Source organism: Eschrichtius robustus, chromosome 2 (assembly GCF_028021215.1).
Source record: "Eschrichtius robustus isolate mEscRob2 chromosome 2, mEscRob2.pri, whole genome shotgun sequence".
NCBI lineage: Eukaryota > Metazoa > Chordata > Mammalia > Artiodactyla > Eschrichtiidae > Eschrichtius > Eschrichtius robustus.
In genome coordinates this window covers 63,682,384-63,698,813 of record NC_090825.1, presented here as the reverse complement: position 1 = coordinate 63,698,813, position 16,430 = coordinate 63,682,384, and the positions used below count along the sequence as shown (strand labels likewise).

The 16,430-nt window shown below is 37.6% G+C and overlaps 1 protein-coding gene across 5 annotated transcripts in view; it reads right to left on the bottom strand.

The window, feature by feature from the left end:
- The window catches only part of MSH3 (mutS homolog 3), a 192,717-nt gene that overhangs the window by 146,448 nt on the left and 29,839 nt on the right, over positions 1-16,430 (bottom strand). For all 5 annotated transcript variants that reach the window (XM_068535584.1, XM_068535586.1, XM_068535585.1 and 2 more), the window contains exon 8: positions 16,137-16,303. In XM_068535584.1, the coding sequence (XP_068391685.1) occupies positions 16,137-16,303 (167 nt within the window). The remainder of the gene's footprint in view (positions 1-16,136; positions 16,304-16,430) is intronic.

The following is a 16,430-nucleotide window of genomic DNA, read 5'->3' as shown; positions in this document are numbered from 1 at the left end:
GGTTGACTAAAAATTAAAGCTTTATATATTTGCCATATATAATTTATAGCTGAAAATTTTCTATTAAAAAATCTGAACATTTTCGGTACAGATGAACCAGTCTGCAAGGCAGAAATAGAGACACAGATGTAGAGGACAAACGTATGGACACCAAGGGGGGAAGTGGGGGGTTGGGGTGGTGGTGGGATTAATTGGGTGGTGGTGGGATGAACTGGGCGATTGGGATTGACATGTATACACTGATGTGTATAAAACTGATGACTAATAAGAACCTGCTATATAAAAAATAAAACAAAATTCAAAAAAAAAAATCTGAACATTTAGACCAACAAATTCCTGTGCCAGTGTGTATTTCAAATACATTTTTGGAATAAGATTCTAATTCAAGTATTTATTCAGCAAAAAGCAATGGTGCAGAGAAGTATCTCATTTTGAAGAAAAACATTTAACTTAAAAAGTACATTCCATATTTACATGCTTTGAGATGATCATAGTTTAAATGTCATCCACTATTTCATATACACACAATCATCCTAACACGAAGCAAATTTTTACAAAATAATTTACGCTTCCTGTGGTTCAAAGACATTTCTGTTAATCACAAAAATCACAGAATCATTACCTGACATTATATGCCCTCGAGAAAAAGCAAAAGAAATCCTACTTTTCTGAGAACTTTAGAGTCTTATATAATCCTGAAGAGAATGATCAGCATTAAAACATTCTCAGCTTAGTGGAAATTCATCTCAAACATTTTTTTCATGCATGATTAAAAGCATTCTCTCAGTGACAGACACAAAATCAAGACCATTTCACTCAGATCATATGCCTTTGAGTTCATTAACAAGCTCGAGCCTGCCTCAGACAACTTAAAATAACCAGTCTTCCTAAACTGATATTTTTCTCTACAAATAACGAACTCTGATATTATCCCAAGAAACAGCTGCTTCAAAAAAAATAATAAAATCAACAAATTGACGATCTGGAATTCATAGTACATGAATAACTAACTGATGTTTCCTTTTCAATTCAACAAATCTTCACTACAGGAATAAATGGAAAAAAAGGAAAAAAGGAGTTCCTTGCTGTGTGTTATGGGCTGAATTATGTCCTCCTAAAATCCCTATGTGGAACTCCTAACGCCCAGTACCTCAGAATGTGACCTTTTTTTGAAGTCAGAGTGCTTACAGAGGTCATCAAGTTGAAGTGAGGTCATTAGGGTGGGCCCTAGTTCAATATGACTGGTGTCTCTATGAAAAGGGTTTCCCAGACCCTTTTGTCCCAGAAATCTGGACACAGAGACACACACAAAAGGAAGACTATATAAAGAAACACAGGAAGAAGATGGCCATCTATGAGCCAAGGAGAGAGGCCTGGGAGAGCCTTCCCTCACAGCCCTGAGAAGAAACCAACTCTGCTGGAACCTTGATTTTGGACTTCTAGCCTCCAGAATTGTAAAACAATAAATTCCTGTTTTTTAAGCCACCCAGTCTGTGGTATTTCGTTACATCAGTCCTAGCAAACTAACACAACCCTACTAAAGGGCTCAGTATCTATTTAGAGATGCTTATAAACAAATCACTAAAATACCAAGTAGATTGAAAAGAATGCCTGTGGTAGTATCTGCCAATTTCAAGAGTGTAAATATTCTCACCATGGCTGATTTTAAGCTACCAAAGCTTACCTGAAAGAAAATTCCATGGAAATATAACCACCCATTCTCACAAGCCACTACAAGCCATATCTAGCACAGAGCAAAAACGCAGGTATCAGTATTTAATACACAGGTGATTTCAATGTACAGCCAAGGCTAGAATCCCAGTTGAAAATTGCAGGACAGCTTCATAAAAGCAGTAAGACTGTTAAAATACAGACTATTTTAGAAGACAGATGAGGAGAAAACACACCACACCACATAAGAATAGCTTAAGAATGGCAAAAAAACAAGTGAAGAATGAAAAAAAGAGCTAATATTTACTGAGCACTTACTATGTTCTATGCACTGTTTTAAACCCATTATATGTATTAACTATCTTAATCCTCACTACTACTCTGTGAAAAAGTTCCATTACTATATACCTGGTTTTGTACAAGAAAACAGAGTCACAGAGAGGTTAATAAGATCCACAGCTAAAAAACGAAAACAAAAACAAAAACAAAAAACCGAGGAAGCTAGGATTCAAACACAGGTGGTCTGGCCCCAGACTCTGTACTCAGACCACTGTCCTGTGCCATCTCTCATTGTACATGACATGTTTAGAACACAGCGATTAGTCTAGTGCAACTAGAGCCCAGAGAAAGGGACAAGGGACCAGACAGGAGAAAGTGTGCCATACTCCTGGCTTCAGGTTACCTTACTTAAGCAATCGGTTTTCAACTCAAACTCTTGTAAAATCAATCAATTTAACCTTCTTGCATGACCTGTTGTTTAAATACGTCCAATCAAATAGAAAAGTCTGGAAGTGAAAATCTATCTGTAAAACAAAATCACCACCTCTTTATTTATATGTGAAAATAGGATTTAGACACAAGGATTGTTTAGCAGGCAACAAGCACCTGTCATCACTCAGGAGCAATCAGCATGGCCTAGAGCCTCCGAGAAGGAATGCAGGAAAATCATACACATTCCCTAAGCCACAAAGAGAATTCTAGAAGACGAGGCTCACTCACTAAGCTCCTGGGGCAAAGACAGCACCAAGCACGAAAAGCCTAAGTTTTCCACTTTTGAGGTTAGAGGAAAGACACCTATAAACACTTCACATCACCGAGGCCCTGGGGGACGAATGAATTCCACTATTGTTTCCAACATTTAGCCAGCATTTAACTCTGGAACTGTTCTTTAAAAAAAAAAAAAAAAGTGTTTTTTATCTATGTATTTGCAGAGCACTGTAAAATATCAGCATTTTGACAAAGGTAGTATTTTAGTATATAGGATAATGGCAAAACTGAATAAAACACATACCCTTTAAGTAAAATCTCTGCATTGTCAGTACAGAGGGAAAGATAAAGTGAAAGGAAACAAGCAAGCAAGGAGGGAGAGAGAGGCTTCTCTCTCCTTTTGGAGGCAAATACTTTAATGTGCACAGGACCCTGGAACTAACCTAAGGAAGCCCTTTCTTCTGCAGCCCCAGGAAAATGACAGAATGTGTTGAGAGGCTAAGTTCTATGTCTCTCTGTAGCAATAAGTAGGTGGGAAGGAGGTAGAATATGACAATCAACCTGCAGGCCAGGCTGTTCCCACTGTTCTCCAGAAGGGAGAAGAAATAGGATTTTATTCTCTATGGGTGGGCAATCTCTTGTCTTACTCAATTTAATTATCACCCACAAGTAAACTCTGTGATATCCGGGGGTTGAGAGTTAAAAAGTTACATAAAGACTGTAAAGTATCCTTACCGACAAGGTAATTCATACATAAATGACTGCCTGACTTGGCAACCAGGAACTGCTTAAAAAGGGCAGTAATCACTTTATCAAGTACTTCCAAACTCCCAATATTTCAGTCAGAAGCAAACTAGTTTTTACATTCCTACTTGCAAAACTTATATCTCAACAGTATTAAACACCTGTCACTTAGTGGCTTATTGGAACAACACACATTTATTATCTCACAGTTCTGTAGGTCAGAATTCTAACACTGGTCTCACTGGGCTGAAATCAGGGTATTGACAGGGCTGTGTTCCCTTTCTGAAGGCTCTGGGAGAGAATCTGGTTCCTTGCCCTTTCCAGTTTCTAGAGGCAGTCTACGTTTCTTGGCTTGTAGCCTCTTCCTCCATCTTCTGAGCCAAAATGAGTGGGTCAAACACTCACAGCACATCGCTCTGACTCTTCTGCCCCCCCCCACCTTCCACATTTAAAGGACTTGTGATTATTCAGCCCACCTGGATAATCCAGGGCACTCTCCCTACCTTAAAATCAGCTGAGTAGCTCCATTATTTCCCCTCTGTCATTTAACCTCACATAGTCACAGGTCCTGGGTTTGGGACAAGGGAATCTTTGGAGACAGAAAGACAGATACATGCATATACACATACATGCTACTAGACCACCTGTGCCTGTTTCCTCATTATAAAAAATTTATAATTTATAAATTACATAGTAATTACTATATAATAATAGTAATTACCTCAAAGCATTGTTGTGAAGATTACATGAGTTAATATGAGTAATCATCATTGAATATACCTGGTATATAGTAAGAGCTTCACTATTTTTTACAAACTCTTTAGAATTTCTTTTTTTTTGGCTGCACTGGGTCTTCGTTGCTGCATGTGGGCTTTCTCTAGTTGCAGTGAGCGGAGGCTACTCTTCGTTGCGGTGCATGGGCTCCTCATTGCAGTGGCTTCTCTTGTTGCGGCACACGGGCCCTACAGCACGTGGACTTCAGTAGTTGCAGTGCATGGGCTCAGTAGTTGTGGCTCGCGGGCTCTAGAGCGCAGGCTCAGTAGTTGTGGTGCACGGGCTTAGTTGACCCGCAGCATGTGGGATCTTCCCAGATCTTCGAACCCGTGTCCCCCTGCATTGGCAGGCGGATTCTTAACCACTGCGCCCCCAGGGAAGTCCCTACAAACTCTTATTTCATCTTTGTTTAAACTTTTCTCTCGTTGTGAAATGTATTTTCCCAACACCTGTCTAGTTAAGTGTTGCCTATCCTTCTAGGCCTTCTCTTGCATGATGCTTCCCTACATTGCATAAAACTGCATTTGTCTAATACAGCAGCTACTAATCACACGGAGCTACTGAGCACTTGAAATGGGGCTGGTTGGAGTTGAAGTATGCTATAAGTGTAAAATACACAGTGGATTTCAAAAACTTTGTAAAAAGGAATGTAAAGATTTAATACATAAAAAGGGATGTAACAGTTATATGTTGAAATGATATTTTGGATATACTGAATTAAATATATTATTAAAATTAATTGCACCCGTTTCTTTTTACTTTTTAATGTGGCTACCAAAACTTTTAAATTACATATGTGATTCACATTACATTTCTACTGAGCAGTGTTGCTCTACACAGAATTATCCTCTCCCTCTCATGTACTCTCTTAGTATTTAGTTTGCTTTCCCATCACACACACTATATAATCTACTTTGTACTGCAGCGATTTGTATATGTGCTGGCTTTCCAAGTAGACTGGTAGCCTGTAATGGGCAAAGGTCATGGATCTTCTAATCTCAAGAAGATCCAGGGTAACTGTACAATAACTGTTTGTGAAGCTGAATGGAAAGGGGAACGTTATTTAGCTAATGTGTTTTGTATACCTTACCTGATTTATTGTTAACAGGAACGACCAGAAGTCAATCTGTCTTCGAGGCAACTTTTTCTTGGGTTAAATACATGATTAGGATGTACAGCAAATGGCAAAACAAAGTTTCATAAAACAATACTTAGCTTATTACATACAACACACCCATCTATCTTTGACTCTACGCTATTGTATTTCTTTTTTTTTAAGTGGTAATTGCAACCCATAAGATTGTTTTCATAGTCCGCTGATGACTTGCAACCGCAACTCAAAAAGCACTGCCTTGATGGGTGGGTCAGATGCAGGCCTCCCTGGCTGGACACAAACCATCTTAAAGATGTCATGTAGGGCTTCCCTGGTGGCACAGTGGTTGAGAGTCTGCTTGCCAATGCAGGGGACGCGGGTTCGAGCCCTGGTCTCGGAAGATCCCACATGCGGCAGAGCAACTGGGCCCGTGAGCCACAACTACTGAGCCTGCGCGTCTGGAGCCTGTGCCCCGCAACGAGAGGCCGCGATAGTGAGAGGCCCGTGCACTGCGATGAAGAGCGGCCCCCGCTTGCCGCAACTAGAGAAAGTCCTTGCACAGAAACGAAGACCCAACACAGCTAAAAATAAATAAATAAATAAATAATAAAAATAAAGGAATTCCTTTAAAAAAGAAAAAAAAAAGAAAAAAAAAAAGATGTCATGTGATACTCAGCACTCCCCTGATCTCAATGGCCCCACCAGGTAAGGACTAACCCTGTGGTGTGGTCATGGTCCAACATGGCCATCAGGGAAGACACAGAGATCCACTCACCATGAATTCTTTTCTCCACCAGCCTTCCTGTTAGCGCTGGGGGCAATTTAGTACACAATCTAGTACAGTGTGTTCAGGGCCCATGTCCACTCCCATGAGATGGAGAGCCCAGCTCAGCATGGCCAAGAGAGTTGATCAGAGCTGAAGGTACAAAGTAACAGAAAGAGCTCATGATGGTGCTGAGGGAAAGAGTCCTAAGAACTTGTCAGAGTTTTCTGAGCTGCTGTTGTGTGAAGGGGCTCCCAAGCAAGCCTGGAGAAACGCCATCAACCTCAGCACTATGTATATTAAATCAAATTATATATTGAATCAAATACTAGACAGGTATTTTCTTTAAAAAGGTGAAGGGAGGAGGGGTAAGGAAGGGAAGAGGAAGAGGGAGGTAGGGAAGAAAAATGGTAGAGGGAAAAGGCAAGCCAGGACTTCACAGACTTTTATTGCTCTAGGGATGAAGACTTGGGTTAGTGGTTAAAAAGAATCCACAAAAAGAGGATGGGAGGGAGAAGAACTTCCTGGCCTGAAAATAAGAGATAAGGGAATAATTTCACAGTAATCAACAAAAATAATGGAAATTAGTAAGAAATCTCCTTTCAGCAGAAAGGTTTGACAGGAAGGAGTCACTGAAAAGACTAATGGATAAGTCTGCGACCACAAAGGCTCCGACAATAAGCAAGCCTGGTGGGGAGGCGGGGTGCGCTTTGAACCAAGGTTTTGATTTAAGGTAGACAGTGAAAGGAAGCTTTGTTAGAAGGGAAGAAAGTGAAATGAATCTTTGAACTATGAAGAGGGAAAGGGAAGAAAAATAACTGAAGAGATCCTAAGGACAGATGGCTACCTTTTTTAAGAGCTCAATTAAGGAAATTTTTGTACTTCATATTGCTATTAGCTTATATCTTAATGATGGCAAGAGGTGGACTTATCAACATCAAATAGGAATGGAGATCTAGTGGGCTTTGCCACTAATTACCTTGGTGATCGTGTAACTTCAGAATAAAATGTTTTAGTTAATTAGGAGACTTTATGAAATTAAATCTCCAACCCCAAATGAACAGGTGATTTACAAAAATCAAGTAAAAGTAGTAAAACAATTCTACACATCTCACACAATTGCTTCCCAACTTTCTGTTCAAGTGGACTGGCCCCACCTTGGGAGTTCTCTGTAGTAACCATTCCTCCAGACTCCTCAAATTCTGTTTTTTCCTATTCGACTACTATCAATAAACCTATAACATGTACACCCCATTATTCTTTAAAAATAGAGATATTCCTGAGGAGTTACACTCAGTGAAAATGCACAAAGACGCTCACTATTTAGATAAACCACACAGCAAACACTCTTGTAGAATATCTATTAATTTATTGTGTTTTAAAATCTGGATTTTCATACATATGAGTTAAAAGTGCTACTCATTAAGGGCTTCCCTGGTGGCACAGTGGTTAAGAATCCGCCTGACAATGCAGGGATATGGGTTCGAGCCCTGGTCCAGGAAGATCCCACATGCCGCAGAGCAACTAAGCCCCTGCGCCACAACTACTGAGCCTGCGCTCTAGAGCCCGCGACCCACAACTTCCGAAGCCCGCGCGCCTAGAGCCCGTGCTCAGCAACAAGAGAAGCCACCACAATGAGACGCCCACGCACCGCAATGAAGAGTAGTCTCCACTCGCTGCAACTAGAGAAAGCCCACATGCAGCAACAAAGACCCAACGCAGCCAAAAATAAATAAATAAATTTTTTAAAAAAGTGCTACCCATTAAAAGTCCTAGCTAGAGATGAAAAACTATTTGCAACAAGAAAACTACTGAAAATACAATGGCATTTCTACCAGAGAAGGAATTAATATAATTTTTGAAAGGAAATCAACATAAAACAGATTTTTAATATATTAAGACTTTCTCTTTAAATGTTTGCCTTGAGACACATTTTCCTACTGTGTATTAGATTTATTTCTGCTACTTAATCCACTACCATATCTACTACCACAATCAATATTCTAATTTTGAATTTTCTAAATAGTGAAGTGAAATTATTATACAATAAACATAATGAAATAGAATGAAAAAGGAGCCAACTTTACATTTTATCTTCTACTCTAGAAAACAAGGAATAAAGAAAATAAGAAAAACAGAACAGAAAGGGAAAAAAACTAAAAAAGATTTCCTATGAGCATCACAGTAGAAAAAGTTTCAAGTGCCAGAGATGAGGTTGGAACCTTGTTGTCAAATGATAGGAAATTAATATGCTCTTCCCAAAATGAGTTGGCTATCCTCGTACCATTTAAATACACATTTACCATCATACATCCTGTACGAATTTCCAGCTACTACAACAATCCCTTCACGTTTATAAAACCCAATTCATTTTTCCTAAGAAAAAAGAACAGGAAATATTCATTATTCTCCTTATTCCAAAAGTTACTTGTTTAGTCATTCACTCATCAAGCATTTATTAAGTACCTACTATATTCAAGCTACTATAATAGGTCCTGGGGACACAAAAGATTATTATGACAGTTTCTGCCATGAGCCATCCCTTCTCAGTCTTTTTCTGAGGAGACTCTTAATCCAACCCCTCCTTAATATTGCTCTCTCTCCACTGTTCCAACCTTGATTCTCTTTCAGTTCCACTTTATACAATCTTTCTCTCCAAACCCCACATCTGTCCTGCCTTAGGCTGCTACACTCACCCTGGCAGGGCAGCCAACCAAACTAGTTTCTGTTCCCTGAGAAAGCCACGCTCTCTCAAACCCCCATCAGCCTGGCTGTCATTCTCGAGTCTCAATTCTGGCATACTCTTCTGGAAAGCCTCGCTTAACTACATAGACAAAGCTTCGTGTTCTTATGCTACCAGTGACTCTATAAGACCATAACATTTGGCACTTTTGTTATAACTGTTCGTTTCCATGACTACCAGCCCTGTAGACTGTAAGAATCTGGAAGGTAGGAACCTTACTCATTTTTGTATCTTCACCACCTAGTAATAAGCTTGGCACACAATAAATATTTTTAAGAATGAATGGATGGGTGAATAATAATGTGCAAATCAGAGGATGGATCAAAAGGTGAGAATCCACTGCAAACATCTATCAATACAAATATTTCTTAGGGATAAGAAAAGAATAATCAATCAGAATTTACTGCCAGCTATCTAAATTAATGAAATAAACTTGAGAGCGTAATAAAATACCTCAATTAGAAAGGTCAACTACTATAAAAAATGGAGAAGAGCCCAACTCCAGGGAGCTTAAATGCCTTTTCTGGACCTCAAATACATCACCTGTATTTCTCTTAAACTCTGGTTTGGATTTTTTTTCATTCAAGCAATGGTCCCATTTATACTGGATTTAGCTCAAACACTCATACAGAACCTAAATGACAAGAAGCAGATAAACACGACATACACTGCCCCTAAAGTGTGCTCCAGCATGTTTCCCCTACCTCAGTCACTCCCCCTCCACCTTCAAGAATGTTCCCACATCTGCAAGTACATCACTACTACAACTCAGTAGTTTTTGGTAAACCAACCCACTGTTTTTTCAACTCAAATACCAACTTAATAATCTTCCTATGCCGTAAAAACTTATGAAATCACAGGTTGGATTCACTAATTATACATTTTTGATATACCTTAAATAAATATTTAACTATGAAAGTAAAAAATATTTGTGAACTGCTTGGAATTCTACCAAGTAAGTAAACCAAGTGTGACTCTGCTCCACCAGTGGTGGCCAGTGCCCAGAGCCACCCACTCCCAACCTTCCCTGTTCCAGGGCCACTCCTCTTTTGATCTAAGACTCTACACCTGATTTCTGCCCTTCTCCAGGCTCTCTGAATTCACTTGGTTTTGAGTTTCCTTCCTTTCGAATTTTAACTTAAATACTTAATTTTTTTTTTTTTTTGGTAATAAGCAATAAAGAAGAAACTTTATAAAAAGCTAATATGACTTAATCCTCGTGACAGCACTCTGATGGAGGACTGGTAAAACTTCACTACGGTTATTTTTTGTCTGCTCAGATTGTTAATTCACCAAAGAGTGGAAGAAGAACTTTCCCCACTGGTTGTGCTTTTAAAAATATTCTAACATGCTTAAACTTCAGGTGATACCAAAACAAATTTTAAACTGTTTTAAATTATAAAAAATTTGAAAACGGAGTTTTCTTTTTCCCTGAGTCAGATTCACCCCGCGTACAGAACTACAGTAAAGATTTGCACATCGGATTATCAACATAATCCAAGTGCTTTTTAAATTTTATTTTAATTAAATTAAAGTAATATCAAGGAAGCAAAATTCATTCATACTCAGAACAATCTCTAAAATAAGATCTTGATTAGAAGCACTTCTGCTCTGGGAAAGAGGAGTAAACACACTTTTCCCTCTTTCTCCTGCTGAGTACAACTCCCTGGGCATTATACATAAAACAAATAGAAGACACTCTGAAAGGCGGACAGAAAGCAGACCAGCAGGGAACTCGAGACCTGAGGAGTGACACAGAGGTGAGTCCCCTGAGTTTACTTTTGCCACATATATCCCAGCCTTGGAGGTGAAGACGCTGACAATCGGGAAAGGCCAACAGGAGCAGGCAAAAAAGCTCCAACAATCCTGCTCTCCCCAAACACCCAGGAAAGGTGCAGCCAAGCAAGACAGAAAACTCTTAGACAATAACCACTCTACTCCAGCCAAACACCACAGAAAAAACATGTGGTCCAACTCCACCCGTGCTAGCAAAGGCCAAGGGGGAAACCTAGACTTCCTTTCTCACCAGACTGATAAATGGTATCAACTGGTCACGGTTAGCTTTTAGCCAAGTATAATTTTCTAAATGTCATGCAGCTTCAGAAAATTTTAAGAGTTAATATTGTAAAAAATTAACACACACCACTGACCATATCATTTGCAACAGACGGACTACAACTACATATCCCCACCTTGTCTTGGTTCTCTACCTGGCTCTTTATCCCCTCCCTTTATGTTTCCTTCTATCCTTCGTCCTCCGACTCCCAACTACTGACATTCTCCAAACTCTCTGATCTTACCTTTTTCTCTGTACACTTTTTTCTTTTATGGGAACTATTTTTTTAATCTCAACGTTTGCACTAGGCCTCTTCTCTTTTATCATGCCATTCTTTGCCCAGAGACCCGACTGCCTTCCATTAGGAGTGCACACCCCTTTGCTGGATTTTAAGGTCCTTGACTCTCTCTTCCCCCAACTCTCAACATGAAAGTTCTCCTCCAATCAGAAAAGTCTCCCCACTGTCTTCACACCTCCTCTAATATTTCCAGCCTGTGGGCCTCAGAGTTCATGTCGTTTCCACACACACAACATACCGTCCTCCCTCCCCACTACCAATTCGAAGCCCCCTGTCCTGCAAATGCCCCCATGCCAGCCAACCTCCTCCAACAGGCCTTCCTTGGTTATGTCAGGGCCCAGAAAGCTCTCCCTCTCTGTACTCAAAGTTGACCATCATCTGCTCTGTTCATCTGACTTGCCTCAGAAATCAGTTTCTTTGAGAACTAGTAAATATTAATATTTGTTTATTGTTTTCTATACCTTTCCTCTTGACCACTTTTATAAACGTAAAACATCTCTAAGCTAAAGTGATCTTAACTGCAGTTAATACAGTGCTTAAAATCATTACTTTCCCTTTGTTTCTCTCTATAGAGAGAATGTAAGAATGTATACAGTCTTACAACAAATGGAAAAGATAACAATTAATATAGTAAGACTAATTTCCTAAGAACCAAACTGAAATCTATAAACACACTTTACATAAATGATCTATAAAATTTTACATAAATTATCTATAAAAGATAATTCACTGAAGAAAAATTGATAGTTTATCATTATTGAGAAAGAATAACTTTAGCTTAGTACTATCTTTGACTAATAGTTATTCACTCTAAATTATCATACAATACAAATTAATTCTGTACCTAGACATATAAAAATAAAAGTGAAGCTTTTTGTGGTCTTTAAATTGTTATCCATGGTATATGAAATGCTTTAGAGACCTCTTGTGGTCAAAGTTAAAAAATACAAAACAAAACAAAAAACCTAATACGTACTTAAAATGGATATTCTGTAATTCCAAGGCATCCTGCCTTTTCTCACAAAGCTTTATTATGTCTTCACTATTAATAAAATATCAACCACTAAGTGACAAAAACTGCTGGTTTTAACTTCAGGTTTATAGTGGAAGAAAAAAAAGGAATTCTAAATCTGAGACTCAAGAACCTACCCATCACTATTTAAAACAAAGAAGAAGATACCACCAGAAACAGAAAACAAACTTTTCTCCTTGAAAATTCAATGCTATGTTATTTACTGGTAGTAAATATGGAACAGAGTTTTGGCAAGCTCTGTTCTTCATACCCTAATTAAAAGCATTCCCGATCCCCGTTGCTAACTTTTTTTTTCTTTTTTTTAAAAATAAGGCTAGGAATTGTATCTCAGGTTGATAAAGGCTAAATTCTATGGATGTTAAAGTGGACCCACTAGCATTTAGGAAGAAATTAAGGTAGGACCACACTTCACACAGTAAAGCAAAAAGCAAAATAAAAAGTGAATTAGAAGTTGAATGTAAAAGTTTTTTTAAAATAATAAATCAACTAAAATAAAATGTAAGTAATTATGTAAGTGTTTTCAGAATAAGGAGAGATATTTCTAAGCATAAAAATAATGGAATGCTACCATTAAGTATGGAGGACTTAATTGGTCCAGGCAGCACACTAAAAATACAGAGAAATAGTGAATTAATATATCATCAAAAATGTTTTTTCAAGAGAGTCAAAAAAAAAAAAGGAAATCGCCAAGGGCCAAAAACCATATGAAAATCATAGCTGTGGATGGGAGATGACACCATAAAGGGCCATGCACAGAGAGTAGAATATGAAGGTCCAACATACTTCTAGTAGGAGGTCCAGTGGAGCAGAGGGGAGAGGCAGTATTCAAAGAGATAATGGCTGATGGGAATAACAGAAAGAACAGCTTCCATCTATAGAGAGCTTTCTATGCTAGGTGTTGTTTCAAGCACTTTGCCTTTATTTTAACTTATTTAATCCTCACAGCAATCCTGTGAGGTAAACACTCTTACTTTCTCTATTTTACAGAAAAGGAAACTGAAGGACAACACAATTGAGTAATTCAACCAAAGTCACTAAGAGGAAAGCCAATTTTCGAACCCAAACCCTATGTCACAAGAGCCACACTGCTTGGCCGTTTGATTTTTGAACCTCTACTGCTCCATTCTATACCTAGATGTAGATGATCAGCTTTAGACTACACAGAAATGTGGATTAATTGTTGACTGCTTAGTCCATTATGTGAATAAAATAAAAAATTACATGCAGTTAGTAAACACAGGAAACATTACATACTCCCAATGCTAACCAGAAAAATACAAATTAAAACAAGACAGAGGCAGTCATCAAATTTGGTAAAACCCACATGACACTCAAACTATCTTTCGTATGCCAAATGGCTTTTGAATCTCATTTGATGAGTAAACATTTAGGAATATCCCCAGGTGATGCTGCCTGCCAGCCAAAGAATTCCATTTTGGCAAAGTCTTTGTGGAATGTTTTAATGTTTTATTGAATTTTGCCTTTATTGTTTTATAAAAATAAGTGCTTTGTGACCATCTAGAGGGGTGGGATAGGGAGGGTGGGAGGGAGACGCAAGAGGGAGGAGATATGGGGATATATGTATATATATAGCTGATTCACTTTGTTATACAGCAGAAACTAACACAACAATGTAAAGCAATTATACTCCAATAAAGATGTTAAAAAAAAGAGAAGACTTTCTAGTTAGAATGCTGTGATTATACTGTAGCTAGAATTGAATATATCCAATTCTCTGAGAATGAATAATAATCATAGTATGAGATATGATAATAGTCTCAAATATTTTGTCTAGTTAAAACAGTGTTTGCCACCAAAATGGGATAGATAATCTATGCCAACTGAAGAATTTCCACTTGTCTAAATTAATTTATACATTTGTCTGTTGGGCATTATATCTTGTGTGATAGATTTCTAAATGATGTGCTGTTTCAAAATCTTAATGTGGTCTTCATTTCTAGCTGTTGTTCAGTAGTACTGGTTTGAATCATAGTATTCTACTAAAAATAAATCATAAATTGTGAAAATAAATAAATAAAAGCTAAAAAAATAAGTGGAAATCAGAAAAATAAGAGTGTTGATTCAACTGATCAACTTTAATCTCAATTACATCTAATTTAATCAAATACACACTCAGGTATGAAGGAAAATTAACAAAATCAAAGATATAAAATATGGGAAATATAGTTTTAGAAGACTATCTTTAAAATCTTTAGAGATTTTATTAACTTTTTTAGCCCTCCAAAGGCAGCATCCCTTATCAGTCTACTTGTCTGACTTTTAATTATCCAAGTTTGAACACTGTCAGAAAAGGATTAAGAACAAAATAAGGGGAACTCACGCAGAATTTTTCATCTATCCAATTGGCAGAATTTATTTCAACGATCACTTCCCATACTAGCAAGGGCTCAAACAACCTGCCTATACTATAGTGGTAGAAGTATAAATTAATATTACCAATTCTAGCAAGCAATCAAGAGTTTTCTAAATGTTTATACTCTCTAACCAATTAATTCCACTTTTAGGAATTTAGCTTAAGGAAATAATCAGAAATGCACACAAATATTTCTATGCATGGATATTCATCACAGCAATATTTGTAATACTGAAAAAAATGAATACAATCTAACAAAAGGGGAACAGATAAATTACTGTATGATCCACTTATATGACTGAATGTTATGTAGTCATCTTGTCTTCATAAATACTCCTGAAATATTGGCAGATGCAATGATGTTCTCTAGACTCTGCTTCAGATAAATAATCCAGGGAGGGAGAGAATAGAGTTATAGATGAAATGAGATTGGCTGGTTGAGAAATATTGAAGCTGGTTGATGGATTTACGGCTTTCACTAAACTATTCAGTATAATTTCATATACGTTTGAAATTTTCCATAATAAAGTGAAAAAATACATGGGGAATTTTTTAAAAACACAGAATACAAAACTGATTTTGCAACATGAATCAAAGTTTATAAACAAAAAATGATGATACATATACACAGAAATAATACACCAAGATGTTTAACAGTAGTTATCTCTGAGTTATAGCTTGTTATATTAATGGGTTTTTTTTTAACTCTCAACTTTCCCTAAATGAACATAGATTAGTGTTACAATCAGAAAAACATATTTTGAAAGCTACTTTGAAAGAATTTCAAGTCAGATGAAAAAGGAACACTCAACTCGAAGAACAAAGAAACACACAGAACTTCACTGAATCAATTAGTTTGATTTTCCAACTGATTTGTCAACCTATTAAATATAAATCTTCGTGGGCTCTCCGGCCTAGTCTAAAGTCCAAATTCCTCAATATATAAAGTCCTCTTCGCCCGAGCCCCAGCCCACCTTTTCAGTCTCTTCTCCCACCAAACTCCTTGGGTAACAGTACAGAATCTTCTCACCTAGGCACCTTCGTGTCTGTCACGCAATACATCATGTTTTGGGAATCCAGTTAGGTCTCTACACAACTGCCTCTCCCATTGGATTATAAACTCTGCCAGACACATATCACAAGCACATCTTCTCCCTCCATACACCATGGTGCCTAGCACACTGCCTCATAAATAAGAGGAGTGACCATAGATCTAGCAAATTTAACTAGTGGACTCAGCTACAAATTGAAACTTGCAGCACAAATAAGGCATTTCCAAAATTATATAAACTTTCTAAGAAATGATTATCTGCAGAAACTGAAGATTAATTACCAAATAATATCATTTAATAATATCATAAACCCATTAATTATCAAATAATTTCATTAAATATCATAACCCCCTTTAAAAAGAGCAACTTCTAAAAGCCTTCATTAAGGTGACATTAAGGGTCATTTTGGTTTTCTTTTTTGGAATTTCCACTACTACTGATGAAATATTTTTATAAAGAAAAATCATTTTTAACAACTTTATTATCAGTTTGGGAATCAGATCTAAGTTTCAGAATCAACATGACTTTCCAGCAATGTGCCAACTCACCTAACAGCTGTGGCCTTGTGGATGAGCATCTCTGTTTGCTCTGACAAGTCTGATGGAAGCAGAAGCTCCACTGGCTGCAGGCACAATATCCGAGTTTCTAGCTCTGTACGGGAAGCAGAGTCCTGGAAACTGTCGAACACAACCTCACCTGTGGCGGGCTGCACTCCCTAAAAACAAAAATATAATGGCACAGAAAATATATATATTTTCCCCATTATAACTATGACACAGCATTAATAAACGTGGAAATAGTAAAGACGACACTCACAAGTATGTACTTGCATTTCTAAAATG